This window comes from Bos taurus, chromosome 10, assembly GCF_002263795.3.
Source record: "Bos taurus isolate L1 Dominette 01449 registration number 42190680 breed Hereford chromosome 10, ARS-UCD2.0, whole genome shotgun sequence".
Classification (NCBI taxonomy): Eukaryota; Metazoa; Chordata; class Mammalia; order Artiodactyla; family Bovidae; genus Bos; species Bos taurus.
In genome coordinates this window covers 37,110,380-37,136,411 of record NC_037337.1, presented here as the reverse complement: position 1 = coordinate 37,136,411, position 26,032 = coordinate 37,110,380, and the positions used below count along the sequence as shown (strand labels likewise).

Here is a 26,032-nt window from a genome sequence, read left to right as displayed (position 1 = left end):
TAGTAACAAACAGTTATATATTAGCACTGTATAGAGACCACACTAAATAGCACTGTACTGAACAATCTTTCTTCAATTTAATTAAACAGAAAGACTGAAATAGATTTACTAATAATCAGAACTGCTTAAGCTATTAACACAAGAGAAGCATTAGATCTTCTACCTATTGTCTTCACCTGGTCATGCAACTATTCTTTTAAACCTTAAACTTTATTGTATATAAAGACAATATGCTTTAAAAAGATCACAGTGACTCTTTAAAGTTTCTTCCTAATGCTTTTCTAATAGTGCATACTACATCTCAATCACTCAATATTCTATACTACAGGAGTAAGAGAACCTTTAGAAGACTTTTGCCAAGTCATTTTTTTAAAAGCCAATTTGATATGATCCTCCTAAAGACAGATTTAGCTATCTTTAAGAATTATAATAATCCTGCACAGGTCCAAGTACAGCTTTTCTTCAATAGTAAATCCTACAGTATACTATATGATCCTCAGTTGGTTGAGTCCACACATGCAGAACCACAGGCACAAAAAACTAACTGTAGCATTACACGCGGACTTTCGACTGCACAAAGGGTCTACACTCCAAACCCTCCCTGTTGTTCAAGGGTCAATTGTACTACTATTCACTCTACTTTTATGACATTTTTAAAATTAGTTTATTTTTTATTGAAGGATATTGCTTTACAGAATTTTGCTGTTTTCTGTCAACTTTTATGACACTTTTTAAATGCCATCAATTAAACTGACTAAATCAGAAAGGGAGATGGCTTGCAGACATACTACCTGAAAGCACCATGATTCACAAAATATAAACCAAAAATCTGGTTGAAACCCATTACCTTTACAAATGATTTTTATAACTTTCAATAAAAGATGTATAACGCCAAGCTTACCACAGGATTGGGTTTGGGAGTATATGCCCTTGCAGGTTTAATTCCAGTGAGTAGTTTGCCCTTCACAGTAGTAGATAAAACTTCTGGCTGAGGCAACAACAATGGTTTCATAGGCTCAATGACAGAAGGCGTTGGGATATACACTGGTTCTGGATCTACTTCACCTTCTACTTTTACCCACAGTGGGTAATGTCGGACAGGCTGTTCAGGTTCTGTTTCACAGATAGCTTAACAAAAGGAAGGGTAAGGCAAAAGTTAACTGAGGCACTGTCAAAATATTCTCCCTCATAAAAAGCATTAAATCATTAAAATAATCAAACAGATAGATACCCCCTAAGAAACCTTTAGTTGGCCCTCATGAACCTTAATTAATTTATCTATTAACCAAGTATTTGTTGAATAGCTATTATAAATCAGACACTGTTTTAGATCCAAGAGTGAAAACAGCTATGACTAAAACAAAGTTCTTGCCTTCAGAGAGTTGATAATCCACAGGAGAAAACAATCTAATAAACATATAGTATCAAGTAATAAGAACAACACAGAAAAATATAGATGGATAAATAAAGGATAAAGAGTTAACAGGAGATGCTATTATAATTAACATGATCAGAAGAGGCTTTCTCTATTATCCTGGAAAGATAATCATTCTATGTTACACTTTTTAATTTTACAAATAACAACAAGTACTTTTTGAACCTCACTATCTGCAGATTCTAAGCACTTACTATGTTTTAATTCATGTAACTATAACAGTAGTCCTTGAGATATTATTATTTCCATTTGGTTCCAAATAGGAAAAGGAGTATGTCGCGGCTGTATATTGTCACCCTGCTTATTTAACTTATATGTAGAGTACATCATGAGAAACGTTGGGCTGGAAGAAGCACAAGCTGGAATCAAGACTGCCAGGAAAAATATCAATAACCTCAGATATGCAGATAACACCACCCTTATGGGAGAAAGTGAAGAACTAAAGAGCCTCTTGATGAAAGTCAAAGAGGAGAGTGAAAAGGCTGGCTTAAAACTCAACATTCAGAAAACGAAGATCATGGCATCTGGTCCCATCACTTCATGGCAAATAGATGGGGAAATAGTGCAAACAGTGGCGGACTTTATTTTCTTCAGCTCCAAAATCACTGCAGATGGTGACTGCAGCCATGGAATTAAAAGACTCTTAAAATAAAATAAAATAAAAGACTCTTGCTCCTTGGAAGAAAAGTTACAACAAACCTAGGCAGCATATCAAAAAGCAGAGACATTACTTTGCCAACAAAGGTCCGTCTAGTCAAAGCTATGGTTTTTCCAGTAGGCATGTACGGATATGAGAGTTGTACTGTGAAGAAAGCTGAGCCCTGAAGAATTGATGCTTTTGGACTGTGGTGTTGGAGAAGACTCTTGAGAGTCCCTTGGACTGCAAGGAGATCCAACCAGTCCATCCTAAAAGAAATCAGTTCTGAATATTCATTGGAAGGACTGATGTTGAAGCTGAAACTCCAATCCTATGGCCACCTGATGGGAAGAACTGACTCATTTGTAAAGACCCTGATGCTGAGAAAGATTGAAGGCAGAAGGGGACGACAGAGGATGAGATGGTTGGATGGCATCACCGACTCAATGGATCTGAGTTTGAGTAAACTCTGGGAGTTGGTGATGGACAGGGAGGCCTGACCAGCTGCAGTCCATGGGGTTGCAAAGAGTCCTACACAACTAAGCAACTGAACTGATACTTTGTAAAAGCTGAGGTTCAGAGAAGTCCAATAATAAGAGGCAGAACCTGGATCAAACCCAATCAATCTGGTTCCACAGCTGTTACTGTTGCCTTCTGATGACAACTTCTATTCAGAAGTCAGCCTGAACTCAGCATAGAAGCAAGAATACATCAACAGGAACGCAAAGAAACCTGACTAAGACGAAATCATACCATCTACAAGTTCTACACAAAGGAAAACACGCACTGATTCTTAACCAAATTAAATGGAGGATTTGGTTAACAGGCTGCTGGCTTCTTTTTCAAAAGCAAATTGTCCATTCCCATCAATAAGACAAGAGAAGCAAACACTGTGTTTTGCATTTCAATGATCAGTGCTCAGAGAGGATAGCTCTAAACCAAAGACCCACAATCTTTGCCTAAAATCACATAAAAGGACCAACTGACACTTAATCTTGCATAACAAAGCAGTATCCAAACTGCTACCTGATCTCATAAGAAGTCCATTTGCTCTGAACACTAAGACCCAATTACTGATGAATAATTTTGTCTATAAGTCTCCTAAGTCTAACATCATTCAGGGTATAACTATAAAATACTGAATAAAGGCTTAAAGATTAAAAAAACACAAAGGGGGAAAATACCTGAGCTAGAATGTGACTGAGTTAATTCATTAGCTACTTAGCAGCCTCTGTTATCCAACTTTTATAACTTAGCTTACTTATCACATAATTCACAAAGGCTGTTAAAACCCCAGTATTCAGTCAGGTATTCAAATATTTGAACATTCATATGTATCAGACTTTGTAGACACAGTAATGAACAAAACTGATCAAAAAATCTTGCTTTCATGTAGGTTATATTTAAGTTGTAGAGGGAAGAGGGTAAGACAGTCAATAAACAGGGAAAATAATGAAAATATGTTGGATTTTCAAGTGCTTATGAGAAAAAACCAAGCCCAGAGAAGTATTGATAAACTGTTTAGTGAGTATGTATGAGTATATATCTTAAGGGGGATGGTTGCAATTTTTAAAAGGGTAACCAGGGTGCCCTTACAAAAAGGTGGTGTATACAGAGCCTCTATCACTTATTTGGTTAAAGCTTTGTTGTCTAGTTCTATGAATTATTTCACACATTTTAATTTTACTACAAAAATAAAAGGCTTCAGGTCAAGCAATATTGTCTTGCCTCTTTCAATCATCTTTTAAGGACTTTCTAAGCCTCCATAAACTAAGGATTTACTAAGAACCCTTTTCATCTTTTTTTTCTTTTGAAAATAATAGCTCATAACTTCACAATACTTCCAAAGAAAACCTCTTAAAATGTCTAAACATATTAATTCCTCACAGAGAATCAAAAACAACTCTAAATTTTGTGGATAAAACAGAAATTGTGGCTCCAGTAAATAGGAGAGTTCACAAAATCTATTGAATTGAGTTCTGCTGAGGACAGTGTTAAGATTGGAATGACAGTAACTAGGGTAAGCATTAAAAATTAAGACTACCATTGGCAGAGACTACACCTGAAGCCATGAAAATGGACAGACTCCACACAAGACCTAGAACAACAGTCCACTTCCTCACACTTCCTTAACCCCGCTTGACTCCTTTACACAGTCTGGAATCCAAGACTGAACGCTTCTCTTTCCCCCTCACAATACACTTGAGATACTCCTACCTTTCATCCGAAACCCAGATAAAGGAAACTAGCAAAGGCACATTGAGGGGAGAGCCAGAGTAGCATATATTCACAGAAGCCAAGAACAGAAACCTGTTTCAAGAAAAAAGTAATATCCCCTTCTTTCTATTCAAATGCTTTCTAATACACACCATCTTCCCAAGGTTCCGTAGCATTATCATTTTGCCTTCTGAGTTCTCAAAAAGCCTTTTGTTCATGATACTTAAAACATGGCACTTTTGTTATTGTGGCACTTAAAATTACCATAAATATATATCTACATGTTTACCTGTTCATCAAATTGACAGTAACTTCTTACAGACAGACTTAGTTTTAACTGTCTATATCTTAACTCCTCTCACTCCTAGCAGTGCCCAGAGTACTTGCTCCATGAATGAAGTGTTGGGCATATAAGTCCCAGAAAACTGCTATGCTAACAATCAGCATACTATATTCATCTCCCTCCCATTCTGAAGGCATTTTAAATCTCTTTATTGTGAAATATAATACCCATATGTACAGAAACAATGTATATACAACTTAATAGCAATACATATTAACAAATACACAACCATGTAAACTCTATAAAGATTAAAAAATGAAATATCGCCACAAACCCCAGAAGCCTTTGCGTGCCTTTCTCATAATTCCTTCCTACAAGCAACTCACTTAAATTATTAGCCACCTCTCTGCATTCCTTTTTAACACCAAACATCACCACTAAACATCACAGCTTAATTTTGTCTGCTTTTGAAATTAATTACAGAGATGTGTTCCCTGCCTTGCCTTTTTCCTTCTCACTCAACAATTTTCTAAAATATATCTATATTCTACATGTAAGTCACTTATTTTTACTGTAGTATATATTATTCCACTGATTATTCATACTATTATTTATTCATTCTAATGCTATCAGGTATCTGGGTTTGTTTTCAGGTTTTAGTTACTGTGAGTCATTGTGCCAAAACACTGTTGTAGAATGCAGTTCTGCTGGTTACTTTGGAGTCAACCTACTAGACTAAGGGCATGTGAGTCACCAATCCCAGCAGAAACTGTCAAACTACTTTCCAAAGTGCTTATACCAATTTACATTCCCACTAGCAGTACATCAAAGCTCCCATTTCTTAAGAGCTGATATCATCAGAGAATTTTAATTATAACCATTTTTGCAGGCATGCAGTAGAATCTTGCTGTGGATGTAGTTTGCATTTCCAATTATAAATGAGATGGTCAACATCCCTCCTCAAGTGCCTCTAAAAGACTTGCCCCCACTTAAAAAAAATTTTTTACACTTATTTGGCCATACTGCATCTTAGTTGTGGCATGTAGATCTTTAGTTACGGGATGATAACTCTGTAGTTGCTGCATGTGAAATCTCAGTTGTGGAATGTGGGATCTAGTTATCTGACCAGCGATCGAACCCAGGTCCCAAAGCACTGGGAGCACAGTCTTAGCCTCTGGGCCTTTTTTAAATGGGACTGCTTAGTTCTGATTAATCTACACTGATATCTCTATATATTCTGGATACAAGTCCCTAAATATTGCAAGTATCTATTTTCTCACTGTAGCTTACATCTTCACTTGCATTTAATGTCTTTAAGACCTGAGTTTCTCATTTTTAATTCATCAAAGATATTGGCTTAACCAAGAAGCTTGTTTGGATTTTTCTGTAAGATATTATGGAAAAACCTGAATGAACATTTTGGCCAACCCAAAAGGACAATCAGTCCCAAAAAGGACTGATTATTTCTCCTGTCACGCTTAAGAACCCTTCTACTAATATGAGATCATACACACACACATTTTTAAAAACATTATCTTCTAAAAGTTGTATTGCCTGGCTTTGACAATTGGGTCTGTAATCTATGTAGAAATTATCTCTATGTATAGCGTGAGGAATAAAGTTTCATATATTCCCCATATGGATACTCAATGATTCCACCAACATTTACTGAAGAGATCATCCTTTTCCTTACTCTTCTGCCATTTTTGTCAAATCAACTGTTCATGTGTTTGAGTCTAGTGCAGCCTCTCTATTTTGTCTACTGGTCTATTCAGTTGATACTCAAGCCAGAAGCATCTTTTTTTTGTTGTTGGCCATACCACACAGCATGTGGGATCCTAGTTCCCCAACCAGAGATCGAACCCTTGCCTCCTGTACTTGAAGCATGAAGTTTTTAACCACTGGACTGCCAAGGAAGTCCCCATCCCATCTTAAAATGAGAGTTCTATAACTTTTTTGACATTTAGCAAGCAAGACCTCCCGCCTTATTCTAGACTGCCCTGGCTATTTCTAGGTGCGTTTTTATATAAATTTTGGAATCAGCTTTTCAAGTTTCACATAAAAAGTTGTCACAATTTTGATTAGGATTGCAATGATTAGAACTGCAATGAAATTACAGATGAAAAAGAGAAGAAACACCATTACAATATTCAGTTTTGCTTGCTAGGAGTTTTTTGGGTTTGGGGTTTTTGTTGTTGTTGTTTAAGAATGAACACAGAAGTTTCTGGGGAGATGATGGAGTAGGCAGCACCAAGATACATGATTCTAGATGTGAACAATAACTGTACTGGCAGAATCTGATATATTTTGAAACTCTGGAGTCTGATGAAGAATTGCACCTTTCAGGGGAGGACTGGGACAGTAAACTTTCATTAGGTTCAATTTCAGTTCTTGGCACAATACCAGCTACTCATTCCTCATCACCTCGTCACCTGGCAAGCAGCTGTGCACATGTTCCTGGAGCAGCTTACAACACAGTGGGAGCCAGGGTGGGCAGAAAAGACCTTGTCCTCTAAATATCAGGGATTTCTGCTCTGACTGCTGCCTCTGGCCACAGAGATGCAAAGAGGCAGGAAGCCATTGCTATTGAAGCTACCCACTTGGTTGCAAGGCCTTATCCTTCTGTCTTAGGTAACTTCCAGGGGGATTTAAAGGGACAGCACCCTTTCCTCTCTTCACTTTTCACTCATCCCCCTTTACAGGAGATAGACACTAAAGACTAGAACACTTGGGGAAAAAAAAAAAAAAAAAACCTGCATATACAAGGAAAATTAGAAAGGGACTCTGCATGCCTAGGGCTTCCCTCATAGCTCAGCTGGTAAAGAATCTGCCTGCAATGCAGGAGACCCTGGTGTGATTCCTGTTCAGGAAACTGCCTTAGGGAAGGGATAGGCTACCCACTCCAGTGTTCTTGGGCTTCCCAGGTGGCTCAAACAGTAAAGAATCTGCCTGCAATGTAGGAGACCTGGGTTCAATCCCTGGGTTGGAAAGATCCCCAAAAGGAGGGCATGGCAACCCACTCCAGTATTCTTGCCTAGAGAATACCCATGGACAGAGGAGCCTGGAGGGCTACAGTCCCTGGGGTCGCAAAGAGTCGAACACAACTGAGCGACTAAGCACACACATGAATGCCTAAGGAAAGGCTTGACACAAAGACAGCCTACAAGAGTCAAAAAAACAAAAAAAGTTAACAACAAAAAAATCCGAAGGAAAAGAATCTGATTTCAAGTTGCCACATTATTAGATTCAAATGTCCAGTGTTTCACAAAACATCACAAAGCATAAAAAAAAAAAAAAAAAAAGTATGGCCCATTTCAAAGAAAAAAAATAAATCAACCATCCCTGAAAAAGACCAAAAGACAGATATACCTAAGACTTTAAAATAACTGCCTTAAAGATACTCAAAAAAATCAAGGAAGATGTGGAGAAAGTCAAGAAAATAACATGTGAAAAAGATGGAAATATTGATAATGAAACACAAAACCTGAAAAGAAACCAAAAAGCAATCCTGGAGCTTAAAAAGCACAGTAACTAAAATGAAAAATTAACTAAAGGGACTCAAAAGGAGATTCAAACAGGCAAAAAAAAGAATCAGTAAATTTGAAGATAGCACCATGGGAATCATGGGAGTCTAAGAAACAGGAATAAAAGAGATTAAAGACAAGTGAATAGAACCTAAGGACCTGGGTGATACCATCAAACTTTAAAAAGAGAAAGACAAAGAATCTTGAAAGCAGAAAGAGAGAAGCAAATCATCACTTACAAGAGATCCTCAATAAAATATGAGCAGATGACTCATCAGAAACTCTGGAGGCCACCAGTGATCGGATCTATCCAAAGTGTTAAAAGAAAAATACTATCAACCAAGAAACCTAAATGTAGCAGAACTGTCCTTCCAGAGACAGAGAGAGAGAATTTAGTATTATTATAACATATTCTGTAAATGTACTCTAAATTTTCTATAGAATTTGAGACTAATATGCATTTAAAGGGAAAAATCATTAGTATGAAAGTTAGTATTATTGTTATTTTTAGTTTATAACTCTAAATTTTGTTTTCTACATAATTTAAGAAATTAATGCATTTAAAAAATCATTTGCTTCTGAATACACAATGTATAAATATGTAACATTGTGACATTAACAATCAAAAGGTGTGGAAGTATAGCTATAAAGGAGCAGAGTTTTTTTTAATGTCAGTCAAGTTAAGTTGATACAAATTTAGAGTGTTATAACTTCAGGATGGTAAATGTAACCCCTGCCAACCAGTCCATTCTAAAGGAGATCAGTCCTGGGTGTTCTCTGGAAGGAATGATGCTAAAGCTGAAACTCCAATACTTTGGCCACCTCATGTGAAGAGCTGACTCATTGGAAAAGACTCTGATGCTGGGAGGGATTGGGGGCAGGAGGAGAAGGGGACGACAGAGGATGAGATGGCTGGCTGGCATCACCGACTCGATAGACGTTGAGTTTGAGTGAACTCCGGGAATAGGTGATGGACAGGGAGGCCTGGTGTGCTGCAATTCATGGGGTTGTAAAAAGTCAGACACGACTGAGCGACTGAACTGAACTGAACTGATGGTAACCAAAAAAATTTAAAAAGCTACACAAAACACACAAAGGGAAATGAGAAAAAAATTCAAACATTTCACAACAAAATACCAACTAAAAACAAAATAATACAGTAATGCAGGAACCGAGGAACCGAGGAGTTATAAAGTATACAGAAAACAAACAGCACAATGACAGAAAATCCTTCTTATAGATTACTATTTTAAATATAGATTAAAATCTCCATTAGAAGAAAGACTGGCAAGAATTGATTAAAAACAAAAAAACAAAAAAAAACACATGATCTAATTATATATCCTGTCACCAAGAGACTCACTTTGAGATCCAAAGGCACAAACAGGCTGAAAGTGACAGAAAATGATAATCCATGCAAACAGTAACCAGAAAAGAATAGGGATGGCTATACTAAGATCAAAGTAAACATCAAATCAAAAAAACAGACAAAGAAGGATGTGTGTGTTAGTCACTCAGTCATGTCCAACTCTTTGCAACCCCAGAGACTGTAGCCCAGTAGGTTTCTCTGTCCATGGAATTCTCTAGGCAAGCATACTGGAGTGGGTAGCCCATTCCCTTCTTCCTGACCCAGGGATCAAACTTGGGTCTCCTGCATTGCAGGCAGATTCTTTACCATCTGAGCCACCAGGGAAGCCCAACAAAGAAGGGTGTCATATACTAATAAAATGTTTGATACATCCAGAAGAAATATTTACAAACATTCATACACCTAATGACAGACCATCAAAATACATGAAGCAAAAACTGACAAAACTGTTGTAGATGCCATCTTCTTCCATCATAAGGCTGTTTTGCCTACATTGAATGCCCGCAGTTTAGTGTAGCAGTCATTGCTGTATGTGAGATCTTCTGGATAACTTGCTGCAGCTTCTATACCAGTACCTGCTGCCTCTCCATGCATTTTTTTATATGTCATGGAGCTAGTTTCTTTCCATAAACCTTAAGAACCAAACACAGCTAGCTTCAAACTTTTCACCCTCTCTCAGAAGACTTCATAGAATTCAAAACAATTACGGGCTTTTAGCTTAGGAGAATGTTGTGACTGGTATGATACTCTATTCAAACCACTGAAACTTTCTCAGTGTCAGCAATAAGACTGTTTTGCTTTTTTATCATTCATATGTTCACTGGAGTAGCACTTTAAGTTTCCTTCAAGAACTTTTTCTTTGCATTTACAACTTGGCTAACTGGTGAAAGCACTTCATAGCTTTCAGCCCATCTCAGCTTTTGACATGCCTTCCTCACTAAGCTTAATCACTTCTAGCTTTGATTTAAAATGAGAGATGTAAAACCATTCCTTTCACTTGAAAACTTAGAGACCATTGTAGGGTTATCAATTGGCCTAATTTCATTACTGTTGTGTCTCAGGACACAGGGAGGTCAAGCAGAGGGAGAGAGATGGGAAATAGTAGCTAGAGTAGTCAGAATACACACAACATTCATTAAGTTTGCCATCTTGTATTGGTACAATTTATACAAGTGTACTAATAATGAAAAAATCTGAAATATTGTGAGAATTACCAAAATATGACACAGAGACATGAAAGGAGCAAACGTTGCTGGAAAAATGGTGCCAACAGACTTGCTGGACATCAATTGCCACAAACCTTCAATTTATAAAAACTGCAATATATTCAAATTACAATAAAATGAGGTATGCTTGTGAGTGTCTTTGTTTCTCCCAATTACATCAGCTTTACAGTAAAATCAGGTAGTATAAGTCTACCAACTATGTCCTTGTTTATCAAAGGACTACTCTAAGTCCTTTATTTTCCATATAAATTTTAGAAACAACTCACCAATTTCTACCTAAAGAAGCCTATTGAGGTTTTGACTGGAACAGAGTCAAATCTATAAATCAGTCTGAGGAAAACTGTATCTTACCAAGAATCTTCTGATGCATGAAAACTGTGTACCTCTCCATTTACTTAGGTGGCACAGTGGTAAACAATCCATCTGCCAATGCGGGAGATGCAAGAGATGTGGGTTTGATCCCTGGGTTGGGAAGATACCCTGGAAAACATGGCAACCCACTCCAGCATTCTTACCTGGAGAATCCCACAGACAGAGGAACCTGGCAGGCCACACAGTCACAGGCTTGCAAATAGTCAGACACAACTGAAGTGACTTAGCACGCATGCATGCACTCAGCACTTTTTTAGTATAAAGGATTTTCTTTTTTTGCAACTTTAGTCAGATTTATCCTTAAGCATTTCATTTCTTTGTATACTATTTTAAATGGTATTTTTAACTTCAATTTCAAGTTGTTCACTGGCATATATACAAATATACTATATCTTGATATTGCTGAATGCTGTAACCTCACTCAACTAACTTACACTTCTAGTAGTTTTGTAGATTTCCTAGAATTCCCCTATCTATGAAAAAGCCAATTTTATTTCTTCTTTTCCAACCTGGATGCATTTTCTTTTTCGTGCCTTACTGGCTGGCTAGGCTGTATGATGTTAAACAGACATGATGCAAGAAGACAATCTTCTTCATTCCTAATCTCTGGGAGGAAGTACCCAGCCTTGTACCAAAATTAGTATGTTGGCTGCCAAGTTTTTTATAGATGCTCCTTATCAGGTTGAGGAAGTTTCTTTCTATTGCTAGTGTGCTTAAGGACTTTCATCGGAAATGGATTTTCCCAATTTTTCAAAATATCTATTGCAATCATATGAGATATATATATATATTTTTTAGAGTCTGTTATAAAAAAGAAAAAGTTTGTTATGGTAATGGTGAACTACAGTAATTACTTTCAGATGTTAAATCAACCCTGCAGACCTGGGATAAATCCCACTAGGCCATGACATATTTATCCTTAAAATATACGTAGATGTGACTTGCTAAATTTTTATTTATAATTTTTATGTATGTTCATAACTGGTTTGAGTATTAGGGTAACACTGGTCTCACAGAATGAACCATTTTATGGATTGTTTGTAGAGACTGGATATTATTTCTTCCTTAAACAGTTTTGCAAACGTCACCATGAAGATATCTGGAACTCATGTCACTGTGGGAGTTTTCATTACAAGTTCACAGGTATAGGGCTAAGCAATTATTTCCTCTTCATGAGTCTGACAACTTTGCAGTCTTTCAAAAAAACTTTTTCATTTCATCTAAGTTGTCCAATTTATCACTATAAAGTTGTTTCTAATATTTCCTTATTATCCTTTGAAAGTCTGTAGTAATGTCACTTCTCATTCCTGATATTGATAATTGGTATATTCTCCATTTTTCATAATCAGTTTCCTACAAATATCAATTTTACTGATCTTCTCTTTACATCAAGTTAACTTGCAGGTACACATTTCCAACAAAATTCTAAGCAGGTTGAGAAATCAGGAATACCAGATTTTTATCCTCTGTCATGGTACCACCCCACAGCAGCTAAGTGGTGCTTTTATACTGTCTGCAGTATTTTTAGACAAACAAAAGAGTAAACAGGTGATAAGAGTGAAGGCCAAATTTCAGAAATCGTATCTTACACAGTAGAAAAAACACAAAGATTTGGAAAACTTGGGTTCAAATCCCTATTGCTCACTTAACAGCAATGTGACCTTGAGGAACAAGCCACTCAAATGCTTAAGCACTCAATTAGTGTATTTGTAAAATGGAGAAACCTCCTTATCACGAAAAGTTGCAAGATTTAAATAACATAACCCTTAGAGAGTGCTCTTCATAAAAACTATCTAATAATGTTAGCATCCCTCTGTCCACATCAATGAATTAATGGGCTGCTAATCACAGAAAAAAATTTAATGACCAAAAAAACCAATTGTTAAATGCCTAAATTTCACACATCAAAAACACTAATTTTTAATTTACACATTAACTGTAGAATAAATTCAAAAACACTAAAAATTCAAACTACAAAATGACACAAAAATGAAAGGGAAGTCTTCCACCACACGGTGTCAGAGTCCCATAAGTGACTACTTTCAACCATTTGTGTTCAGTTTTGGTAGTTATCTCAATAATCCTAAATAAAACACTTTATACTCAACTCCGTGATTAGCTAGGGACTCAGTGTGATGAAAGATAAGGAAATTAGCATCCTAAACTTGTTCCACATCTCAACTTTTATCAGCTATAGAGCTGCTGCTGCTGCTAAGTCACTTCAGTCTTATCCGACTCTTCGAGACCCCATGGACTACAGCCTACCATGCTCCTCTGCCCATGGGATTCTCCAGGCAAGAATACTGGAGTGGGGTGCCATTGCCTTCTCCAGCTATAGAGCTACTTTCACATTATCATGGTTTGTGGTACTAATTTCTATCCTAAAAACTTGGAACTTCAACAATTTGTATGTGCCAATTCTAAACATCAAAACATCCATACATCTGCTTAGTCAATTATGCTTACGTGATCAATCTTTGTGAAAGAAAGTGAAAGTAGCTCAATTGTGTTCGATCCTTTGGGACTCCATGGACTATGCAGTCCATGGAATTCTCCAGGCCAGAATACTGGAGGAGGTAGCCTTTTTCTTCTCCAGGCGATCTTCCCAACCCAGAAACCCAGGTCTCCCGCATTGAGGGCAGATTCTTTACCAGCAGAGCTACAAGGGAAGCCCAACAATACTGGAGTGGGTAGCCTATCCCTTCTCCAGGGAATCTTCCCAACCCAGGAATCAAACTGGGGTCTCCTGCACTGCAGGTGGATTCTTTACCAAACTATGAGGGAAGCCCTATCAATCCTTGTAGAATCAACTAATGTGACTGACCCCTAAGGAGAAGAAAATGTAATCCTATACCACTAAATCTGTTTAAATTGTCCAATAGATTCTTTTTTCTTATTAATTTATTAATATTATTATTATTATTCATGCAGCATGTGGGATCTTAGTTCCCAGGTCAGGGACTGAACCAGTGTTCCCCAGAATGGAAGGTGGATTCCCACCCAGTAGACTAATAGGAAGTCCTTCTTTTCTTACTCTTAATTGCTTGAAACTAACCAAAAATTGTGCTGGTTCATAGAATAGTTGGACCATAATTTTCCTGTACAAATCTTTTCCTTCCTGTGTTTTCAATTCTTTTTTTAATTGATGAAGTTGACATATACTTTCACCTAATCATGAATCATCCAGGTTCTTAACCATGTCATTTCTTAAAATAAAACTAATATACTCTTGAAGGTAGTCTTCTCAGCATCTTCTGATTTTTCTATTTTAAATTAGACGGCTTGCTTTATAGTCTTGCTCTATAGTAGTCATCCTAAGATTGTTTTCTCTTGGACTGTGTTCATAACTCACTAGAAGTTATCTCATGTTTCTTGTTTTTTGTTTTTTTTTTTTTCATTTTCTGGAGCACAACCTCAAGAAAGTAACCAAGAATCTGTAAGAGATCAACTTCTTGCATCCTGATATTTTAATGTATCTCTATTTCATGCATAATTATAAATTATGGTTTATAATTTGGCCAAGGCTGTTAAGATTAAAAATTCATCCAATTCCTATTCAACTCTGACTTTAAGAATATTACTCAAATATCCAGTGTTATTGATGATCTCTTTGATACCAAACTGATTCAAAATCCTTCCCAGGAAAAGTGTCTTCTTCTAAAAAGAGTTCAGAATATATTCTTCACTCTCAGTGTTCTGAAATGTCAGAAGAACGTGTCTACATAGAGTCACCTTAAAATTCTTAACTGCCTGGTACTCAGTGGCCCCTTAAATCAGAAATGTCATATTCTTCAGCTTTGAGACATTTTCTATCACTACTTCTTCCTGTTCTATTCTACTCTACCCTATTACTTTTATTTATTTATTTTTGGCCACACCACACAGACTACAGGATCTTAGTTCCCTGACCAGGGATCAAACCTGTGTCCCCTGAAGCGGAAATGTGGAGTCTTAACCATTGCACCACCAGGGAAGGCCCTCTACCATCATTTCTTCCAGTAATTTCTCTTTCATTTTCTCCTAACTTTCTCCAACTCCTTTTAATCATCAGCAATTTTTTTTTCTCATTTTCCACCTATCTTTTCGCAAAACACTGATAGATTTCAACTTCTTCCAGTTTCTATATTTACCTTTATGTTCAGTCTCAACAACACTTCTGTCTCCAAGAACTCTTCCCTATTTCTACTCCTTTTACAAAGCAATCATTACAAAAATATCTCTCCTCCTTTCCCCATTGTTCCCTAACAGTACAAGAAATTTAATGGCTCCTAGAACATAGTAGACAATGTCTTTTATTAAGGACTATCCCAGTGAGAAAACCAAAATATATTTCAGTAATTGGCTGGCTTCTGGAGTTTAATTCTAATTGAAATACAGGGTAAAGTCTCTACCAAGAAAACAAAGTAATAAACCTAACAGATATACTGTATTCCTCCTGCTGTGGTTTTTGTAACTTACTTCTGTTGCTTTGAAATGGAAAAGTATTGCTGTAAGTGGAAGATGGGGGTAAACTCAATAAGAAGATATGGGAAAAACTAAATTAATAACTTTGTATTATATTTCATTCTAAACTTTTAAAATCATATTTATAAGAAGTTCATGAAGGTAGAGTACCTTATTTGAATACTGAAACAGCAATTAGAACAGCCTGGCACTGATCACAAAATGAACAGCAGAAACTAAAAACAGACCCAAACACTGGTATATTTTCATTTCCTGTATCATAAATGACTTTTTTTTTTTTCCATAGATGACATTTTAAACCAATAAGTATTTATTCTCAACAAGTAATAGTACAACTGGCTAGCCATTTGAGGGAGAAATGATGCCCTACTCCAAATTTGATATAAATTCCAGATATATCAAAAATTTAATTTTTTAAGACCATTTATTAATCTAATTTTTTTAAATCTTGAGGATAGAGAAAGACTTTCTACATAAGATTCCAAAAAACCAAAATCATAAAAAGAAGAGACTAGACTTAACTATGTCATCTCAGATTTTCCTTTGCCTAAGGGAGATGGGAAGAACTCTGAAGAAAATTAAAATGTAAATTACAAAATTACAACCTGGAAAAAATAAAGCTTTTGGAAACATGTGGGAAAAAAACAAAGCCACTCCAATGAAAGTTAGCAAACAATTTGAAAAAGCCATTTACAGTTTATGACATATTCAATAAACCTATCACTACAGAAATGTAAATTTAAGGTAAGACATCAGTTTCTGCCTATCAGTTTTAATACCTAACAAGAATATAGAACTGGCACTATCCAACTACTGGTAATTGTGTAGTTGGTACAACTGTAGCAACATTTAAAAATGTTTAAAAATCCTCATTGTCACAGCAATTCCACTTTTAATAGCCTATACTGAACATGAATGTTCATTACCATACTATTTGAAAACCCAGAAAAGCTAAATATCCAACCAAAAGAACTGTAATAATTCAAAGCGGCTGCTGCTGCTAAGTCACTTCAGTCGTGTCCGACTCTGTGCGACCCCATAGACTGCAGCCCACCAGGCTCCCCCGTCCCTGGGATTCTCCAGGCAAGAACACTGGAGTGGGTTGCCATTTCCTTCTCCAATGCCTGAAAGTGAAAAGTGAAAGTGAAGTCGCTCAGTCGTGTCTCACTCTTAGGGACCCCATGGACCGCAGCCCACCAGGCTTCTGTGTCCAAGGGATTTTCCAGGTAAGAGTACTGGAGTGGGGTGCCATTGCCTTCTTCAAATACAAAGCTAATAAAAATAAAATTATAGAGCCGCAGTTGTTAATACAGAAAGCAGAACATGATTTTATGATAAGAAAGTTCTAAAGTTACTATACATACAGAAGTTTCATTTCTATAAAAATATATATATGCATACATGTAGATGAACAGAAAATACTGGAAGAAGATATATATCAAAATATTAATCATCCAATCTGACTGAAGAAAGTACATGGCAAACAGCAGCAAATGTAAACATAAACTGCCAACAATGGAATATTAACCCTCTAATAAACTAAGGGTTTCCCTGGTGGCTCAAACACTAAAGAATCTACCAATAAACTAAGAAGCAAGAAACTCTCTAATTACATGGTGAAATTAGTCAATCTATTTAAACAAAATAAAAAGATATAGTAGAAAAGGAAAAAATGAAATTGAGAGAAGATTCGAATTTAACACAGAAGAGCTATCTTCAAGAGAAAATTTCAATTTAAAAAAAGCATATGAGTGCAGGTCTATGTACATCACACATGCCATATACAAAGAGCATTTTAAGAATAATAAGAACTAAATTCCTATGAGATCACTGATTAAGAAGATTAAAGTAATTTATATCCGACATACATTTTCAAATAATCATACTATTTGGAAAAAAAACTGTACTGTCTTAATTCTTAATTGATACTCACTGTACTCTAGTTTCTTTCTCTTCTTTTTCTCTTTCAATTGTTCTTCCTCCTCTTTGACTCCCTCTTCTCCTTCTTCTTTTTGCTCCTCTCCCAAATTATCATAAAATACTGGATCACGATGAGCACTCTTCTTCTGGAAATGCTTAGTTTTGGATCCCCCTTTAACAAGTACAACTTTTCTTTTCAAACAGGTGCAGCCAAACATGCAGTCTGGTCGGCGGCAGTGAGCAGGCTGGCGCTTCTCCAAAGCTAGACTTGAACATACACACCCCAATCGACAGAAGTCATTGTTGCATGGAGGCGCTCGTTTCCTTATGATCGTATGGATGGGTTTAGTTTTGAGAGATGCCTAAAGTTAAGAGTAGACAATTATAAATCTACTAAATCATCCCCTAACAAGTTACAATCATATACTGGTCTGCCACCTTCTACTCTGAGCACTCAGTACAAACAGTAACAGATTAATGCAAATTCAGAAGACAAAGTAGGAATATAACCAGAAGTCTGAGCTATCTCCCATTCTAAAATACATAGCACAGATAAAAGAACAGATATTTTAATCAGTGTTAGCGTTAGTCACTTAGCCAGGTCCGACTCTTTGCGATTCCACGGACTGTACTCTGCCAGGTTCCTCTGTCCACGGGATTCTCCAGGCAAGAATACTAGAGTAAACTGCCATTCCCTTCTCCAATACTGTAATTAATTATGAGCCAAAATATCAACAAGGATGAATTTATTCTCAATAGACATCACACATAATGCTATAGAGCAGGGGTTGACCAACTTAAGGCCCAGGGGTCAAATTCAGTCTGTTTCATAAGTAAAGTTTCATTGGAACACAGCCAGGTCCACTCATTTACATAACATCTATGGCATTACAATAGCAGAGTTGAGAAACTGCAACAGAGACTGTAAGGCCTACAAAGCCAAAAGTATTTACTATCTACCCCTTTACAGAAACTGTTTACTGACCCTTGCTCTATGGTAATTAATAAAAAGAGAACAGAATAATACATGCATAACTGAAATCACATTGATTATATTCTTTGTAGCCAAAGACAGAGAAGCTCTATACAGTCAGCAAAAACAAGACCGGAAGCTGACTATGGCTCAGATCATGAACTCCTTATTGCCAAATTCAGACTGAAATTGAAGAAAGTGGAGAAAACCACTAGACCATTCAGCTATGACCTAAATCAAACCCCTATGACTATACAGTGGAAGTGAGAAACAGATTTAAGGGACTAGATCTGATAGAGTGCCTGATGAACTATGGACGGAGGTTCGTGACACTGTACAGGAGACAGGAATCAAGACCATCCCCAAGAAAAATGAAAAAAAAGTAAAATGGCTCTCTGAGGAGGCCTTACAAATAGCTGTGAAAAGATGGAAAGCAAAAAGCAAAGGAGAAAAGTAAAGATATACCCATTTGAATGCAGAGTTCCAAAGAACAGCAAGAAGACATAAGAAAGCCTTCCTCAGCAATCAATGCAAAGAAATAGAGGAAAACAACAGAATGGGAAACATGAGAGATCTCTTCAAGAAAATCAGAGAAACCAAGGGAACATTTCATGCAAAGATAGGCTCGATAAAGGACAGAAATGGTATGGACCTAACAGAAGCAGAAAATATTAGGAAGAGGTGGCAAGAATACACAGAAAAACTGTACAAAACAAGAGCTTCACAACCAAGATAATCACAATGGTGTGATCACTCACCTAGAGCCAAAATTCTGGAATTTGAAGTCAAGTGGGCCTTAGAAAGCATCACTATGAACAAAGCTACTGGAGGTGATGGAACTCCAGTTGAGCTTTTCCAACTCCTGAAAGATGATGCTGTGAAAGTGCTGCACTCAATATGCCAGCAAATTTGGGAAACTCAGCAGTGGCCACAGGACTGGAAAAGGTCAGTTTTCATTCCAATCCCAAAGAAAGGCAATGCCAAAGAATGCTCAAACTACTGTACAATTGCACTCATCTCCCACACTAGTAAAGTAATGCTTAAAATTCTCCAAGCCAAGCTTCAGCAGTATGTGAACCGTGAACTTCCAGATGTTCAAGCTGGTTTTAGAAAAAGCAGAGGAACCAGAGATCAAACTGCCAACATCTGTTGGATCATCAAAAAAGCAAGAGAGTTCCAGAAAAACATCTATTTCTGCTTTATTGACTATGTCAAAGCCTTTGACTGTGTGGATCACAATAAACTGTGGAAAATTCTGAAAGAGATAGGAATACCACACCACCTGACCTGCCTCTTGAGAAATCTGTATGCAGGTCAGGAAGCAACAGTTAGAACTGGACATGGAACAACAGACTGGTTCCAAATAGGAAAAGGGAGTATGTCAAGGCTGTATATTGTCACCCTGCTTATTTAACTTATATGCAGAGTACATCATGAGAAACACTGGGCTAGAAGCAGCACAAGCTGGAATCAAGATTGCTGTGAGAAATATTAATAACCTCAGATATGCAGATGACACCACCCTTATGGCAGAAAGTGAAGAACTAAAGAGCCTCTTGATGAAAGTGAAAAAGGAGAGTGAAAAAGCTGGCTTACAGCTCAACATTCAGAAAACAAAGATCACGGTATATGGTCCAATCACTTCATGGCAAATAGATGGGGAAACAGTGGAAACAGTGGCTGACTTTATTTTTCTGGGCTCCAAAATCGCTGCAGATGGTGACTGCAGCCATGAAATTAAAAGACGCTTACTCCTTGGAAGGAAAGCTATGACCAACCAAGACAGCATATTAAAAAGCAGAGACATTACTTTGTCAACAAAGGTCCGTCTAGTCAAGGCTATGGTTCTTCCTGTGGTCATGTATGGATGTGAGAGTTGGACTATGAAGAAAGTTGAGCACAGAAGAATTGATGCTTTTGAACTGTGATGTTGGAGAAGACTCTTGAGAATCCCTTGGACTGCAAGGAGACCCAACCAGTCCATTCTGAAGGAGATCAGTCCTGAGTGATAAATTGGAAGGACTGATGTTGAAGCTGAAACTCCAATACTCTGGCCACCTATGCAAAGAGCTGACTCATTGGAAAAGACCCTGATCCTGGGAAAGATTGAGGGCAGGAGGAGAAGGGACAACAGAGGATGAGATGGTTGGATGGCATCACCGACTCAATGGACATGGGTTTGGGTGGACTCCGGGAGTTGGAGATGGACAGGGAAGCCTGGTGTGCTGCGATTCATGGGGTCGCAAAGAGTTGGACACGACTGAGCAACTGAACTGAAAATGAAAAGTCTTTAGGAATGATTGATTATAAAAGATAAAATTTATATTTAGTCCCAATATCTGATGATCTTCAGCTTTAGAATATAGTCACAGAATTTAAAATATGGAAGGTAAACTACAGAAATTTCATGACAGAAAACTTATCCACATGCTCCTGTATCATTTCACATGCACCAAGGCTTTAACATACCATTCACCTATGTTACCATAGGTGAATCAACAATTAATGAAAATTTCTTAATATATAATTTTATAAAAGACAAAACCATTTTCTCTGTAGGTTGATAATTTGGGGCATTTTCTGGGATTTAATACCTTTTAAGCAGAGTTTTCAAAGCTCTTTTTAACAAGCCCAGTAAATGTACTTGCCCACATGCTGGAGAATGAAATTAAAAATGTTCAAAATAGTCAGCTGCCTTTATAAAGGAGAGGGACAATTCAAAAGCATGATTGTACAGTCTCCCTCTGCTGGTAGGAGGAATCTACACTTGATATCTAGTTGATAAAGAACAAATGTGGAAGACATTTCCTTAGCTGTCACTAAGGTAACTGAACACCCCATCCTCCTGCCAAAAAGCCCCATTCCCATTTCTTCTAACGACCTAATTCTTTCTCGACAAGACTAATATGCTTTTGGAAAACAAAAGGTACCTACTTGAGCCGTAAGCAGAGTTGTTAAGGATACATCTGCTCGCTCTTCAGTGATATAGGTCCTTGGTTTTCCTTCCCAAAGTGCACAGTCTTCCAGATCCATTAGCTTCACTTGAGACTTAGACAAGCCTGGAGGGCGAGATCCCTGTTGTTGTTGCTGTTGCTGCTGCTGCTGGTGTGCCTGCCGCAAACTAATTTGCTTCGGAAATGTATTTTCATCTAAAGTTGGCACAATCAAGTTATTCACCCGGTTTTCTGAGGTGGTGCTTGAAGAATTCTTGGTAATCTTATCTCCTGGAATCATAGGAGTGTGCTTCTGCTTTGGTGAAACAGGGTATGGTAAAATGGATTTATAAGATGATTTAGTTCGGCCACTGAAAGTTGCCTGTTTGTTTTGAGACTTTGCCTTTCGAGAGACAGAGGGTACAGAATGAGGTTTCAAAGAGTAAGAGGTAGAAGGGGAAATGGTAGACTGCTTCTTCAGCACACTATCAAGTGTTCGAACATAGCTGGTACTCTTGGTGGGAAGCTGGTATACCACAGGCGACGTGGGAGCATTAGAAGAGAAACCCATGCTTGTTTCCATCAGCTTGCCTTCATTTTCCAAGTATTCATCCAGCTTATCACTGCAGAAAGCAGAACGGTTTTTCAATGGACCTTCAGAATTTCCACCTAGAAATAAAGATAAACAGATATTTAAAGAAATGTAAGACAGATATTTATGTCTCTAGAAAAATACACTTAAAAAGGCCAGGAGCATTCATTTATAAGCTACCAGATCTTCCAAACGGTCCCTCCTCAGAAGGGAAAAAGTTAAGGGCACAAAAACAGTAGTATAAAATTTAGTTTTTAAGGAACAAGAAAAAGCAAGTTTAACAGAGACAAGCATTACACTATTATAATACTGTACAAAGATTCAAAGAGGAGAAAAATTATATTGAATAAACAATAAATTTATCTAGTTAGAGTGTAACTGCAAACAACTGCAGTTTGAAAGGAAAAGCACTAAGAAAGGAGACCAACAGACACACAATCAAAATTTAGATTTCAGATTGGATTTAGAAGTTTATTTTGAAGTACTGTAACATTATTGGAAATCACTATACAGCTCTAAAGTATACAGTTCTGAAATAATGCTTGACGATGATGCTTTTTATAACTGTAGGAATAGAAAGGAAGTGTAGTTTGAAAAGGCTGCAAGAATTATTTAAGTCTGACATGGTTAGGGACTGAAACCCAGGATAGGGACTACAAGACACAGAAAATGAACAAAAAAAGGCAAGATAATTATTTTCAGTTTATTTTAAAGCATCGAAAGAAGAGATAAAGAAAAATAACCAAGGTTTACTTTTAACAAGAGTCTTTGGCCACATGTTTCAGAATGTATTTTTAAATTTTTAAAAAGCTGACTACCTTCATTCCTAGATGCAGAAGCACTATGAAACTTTCCCCTCCATCCCTTGATCTTGGTGAAATCATTGGTCTTCCCTGTCCTAGAAACAAAGGGAAATCCAGCATCTATAAAAGTAAAAGTAAAAGACGATCAAAATTCAAGGAAGCCAATATTTAATATCTAATTAATTACTAAGATTTCATCTAAAATGTATAAATTATAGTTAAGACTCACCACTAGATAAAGGATTTAATTAGAGTATCCTAAATGTCTCTAACAATGGTAGCATTTTATTTTTATCACAAACTTGTTTGAGTTTACAAATACTGTGCACTCACCAGGAGAGGCAGGGTTGGCTCCGGTAAGGTTCCAGAATGGAAAGCTAGTGGCTGGAGCCAAAGGTAGCTGTACTCCCAAGTACTTAAGATCAATGCTCATTGTTGGGTCCACTGAATTCAATTTTAAGCCCACTACAAAAAAAAAAAAAAGAATCATATTGGGTATTTTTTTTTCATATTGGGTATTTTTTAATCTCTGGTTGGGGTGGAGGGGGGAGGGAGGGGTATAATAAAGAATAAGTGGAGACCAGAAATGATGAAATAAAAGTTGAAAGTGGCAGACAGACTTCAAGGTGGCCTCATGATCCTCACTTCCTGGGTATTATATATTTACAAAATCCTCCCTTTTCTATCCTGAATGTTGGTGGGCCCTGTGACTTGCTTCTAACCAGTGGCAAAAGGGATAGGATGTACATGATTATGTATGTATATGTGATAATCTAAGAGTGAGTGTTATCATCCATCCTGCTAGAGCTGCAAGGATAAAAATTCTGCCAACAACCTGAGGGAAACTGGAAGCAGATCCCTCCCCACTCAAACCTTTGATGAGGAGACAAGACTCACATCTTGAGTGCAATCCTGTGATACCTTAAAAGGAGGACCCAGTTAGGCTATGGCCTAACACCTGACCCACTGAACCCTGAGACAGTAAATGTGTTGTTTTAAGGTACTAGGTTTGTAGCAATCTGTTAAGCAGCAATAGATAACTAATACATAAACACAGCAGACTTCAGACTTTTTGTACTTTAATACTTTATACCCCAGAGATTTTCTAGGACCTCTAATACAAACATACAATAGTCTGAGCGTCTGGCCTGGTGAAGGCTACTAATTCTTTAGTTATTATTAAGATATTTATGGTTAATGGAGCCTATAAATATTATGGCTTATCTGTAGGTATTGGGAAAGCATATATTTTACCTATGTTTCTACCTTTTTTTCTTTAACATTTTACATCAAAGAGTTGTCTATGTTGACAGGTGTATCTCTACATGATTTATTTTCACTGTTGTACACTATTCCAGATTATGAATGACTCTCATTTATTCACCATTCTCCTTTTGATGAGAATTAAGCTGTTTCCTATTTTAAACTATTACAAAAAATACTGCAGGGTAATTGTACATCTTGTACAAAAAAGTCTATCACAAATATGAACATGTATGAAAGTTTCTCTAGTGTATTTAGCTTTTCCTTATGGCATTTATCCAAGAGTGGAATTGCTATATAATGGGATATGTTCATCTTTAATTTACTGGATACTGTTTGACATACATGTGGCTGCCCAAAATATTCTGAGAACCTTTCCAAAAGCTATTACTTTTCCACATTATAACCCCCACCTCTTCAATAGAGAGGTGTTAAAACACAGATGTAGCCATAAAAGGCTCCAATCTAGAAGAGAGGACCATAAGCAAAGGAATACTATGCAGAATTGTGTTAACGAGGTTGATACTATTTGGCCAAGTTAAGAACTTTTAGAGGTAAAAGTAATCAATGTCCTAGCTGTAGTATACTGTGTTCAGTGTACTATGTTGAAAATGGTAGTAACTGTTCAATGTTGTGAGACTGTTTGTATGGGCTCTTAAGTTCAGTTCCGTTCAGTTCAGTTGCTCAGTCATGTCCGACTCTTTGTGACCCCATGAATCGCAGCATGCCAGGCCTCCCTGTCCATCACCAACTCCCAGAGTTCACTCAGACTCACGTCCATGGAGTCAGTGATGCCATCCAGCCATCTCATCCTCTGTCATCCCCTTCTCCTCCGTCGTCCCCTTCTCCTCCTGCCCCCAATCCCTCCCAGCATCAGTCTTTTCCAATGAGTCAACTCTTTGCATGAGGTGACCAAAGTACTGGAGTTTCAGCTTTAGCATCATTCCTTCCAAAGAAATCCCAGGACTGATCTCCTTTAGAATGGACTGGTTGGATCTCCTTGCAGTCCAAGGGACTCTCAAGAGTCTTCTCCAACACCACAGTTCAAAAGCATCAATTCTTCGGCGCTCAGCTTTCTTCACAGTCCAACTCTCACATCCATATATGACCACTGGAAAAACCATAGCCTTGACTAGATGGACCTTTGTTGGCAAAGTAATGTCTCTGCTTTTCAATATGCTATCTAGGTTGGTCATAACTTTCCTTCCAAGGAGTAAGCGTCTTTTAATATCATGGCTGCAGTCTCAGGGAATATAATTTGGACATTTTTCCTTTTTTTTTTTTTTTGGACATTTTTCCTGACTGCATAGTCCTAGAGTCTGTTTTTCTGCCTTTCAGGAGATTCTCTCTGTAAATCATCTGATATTCTTTAATAAATTTATATTCTATTTCACCTGCAGAGTGAGTGGATTCTGATGTTTGCAATTCAGAATTCTAACTGATACACCTAGTTATTCTGAATCTTTCTTATTTAATGGGAAATAAGAAAACAGTAATTACATAACAAACTGGAATAAACATGAGGCTGCTTATGGCTAGAGGCAACCAGTTACAGTTATTAATTTCCCGTGGTCTTGTCGGGCCACTCTGAGATCAAGTGTTTCAAGAGCATACCTGTCACACAATCATGGATAACCACATGCAATACTGCACTAGTTGGGAAGTTGTTCACTAGACTGCCAATTAACTCTCCATTTATACTCTCCCCAATAGCGTTAAAAGTCGTTGCTGATCCACATCCTCATCAACATTTTATATCACTGGACTTTTAAAACTGTCCTCATCTTATTGGTATAAATCTATATCCTATTGTTCTTAAATTTGAATTTTTTCTGTTACTAGTGACAAGTTTCTAATCTGGATTTCCTTGTTTGTACAATTACTGGCTTCATATTACTGAGAAGGAAAGCATTTAACCTAAATTTGAACAAAACTGAAATAAGAAATTGAAGGCATCAACTATCATGGTATTAACTACTAGAAGTCACAGGTACAGGTTTCCAATAAAAAGCTTATTACAT

General features: G+C 37.2%; 1 protein-coding gene across 28 annotated transcripts in view; it reads right to left on the bottom strand.

Annotated features, from left to right (window-relative positions):
• MGA (MAX dimerization protein MGA) overlaps positions 1 to 26,032 on the bottom strand; it is a 148,831-nt gene that overhangs the window by 31,786 nt on the left and 91,013 nt on the right. For all 28 annotated transcript variants that reach the window (XM_024997621.2, XM_059890463.1, XM_024997622.2 and 25 more), the window contains 5 exons: positions 23,082 to 23,213; positions 22,764 to 22,868; positions 21,355 to 22,022; positions 17,461 to 17,809; positions 902 to 1,128 (listed from right to left, as the gene is read on the bottom strand). In XM_024997621.2, coding sequence (XP_024853389.1) covers positions 902 to 1,128; positions 17,461 to 17,809; positions 21,355 to 22,022; positions 22,764 to 22,868; positions 23,082 to 23,213 — 1,481 coding nt within the window. The remainder of the gene's footprint in view (positions 1 to 901; positions 1,129 to 17,460; positions 17,810 to 21,354; positions 22,023 to 22,763; positions 22,869 to 23,081; positions 23,214 to 26,032) is intronic.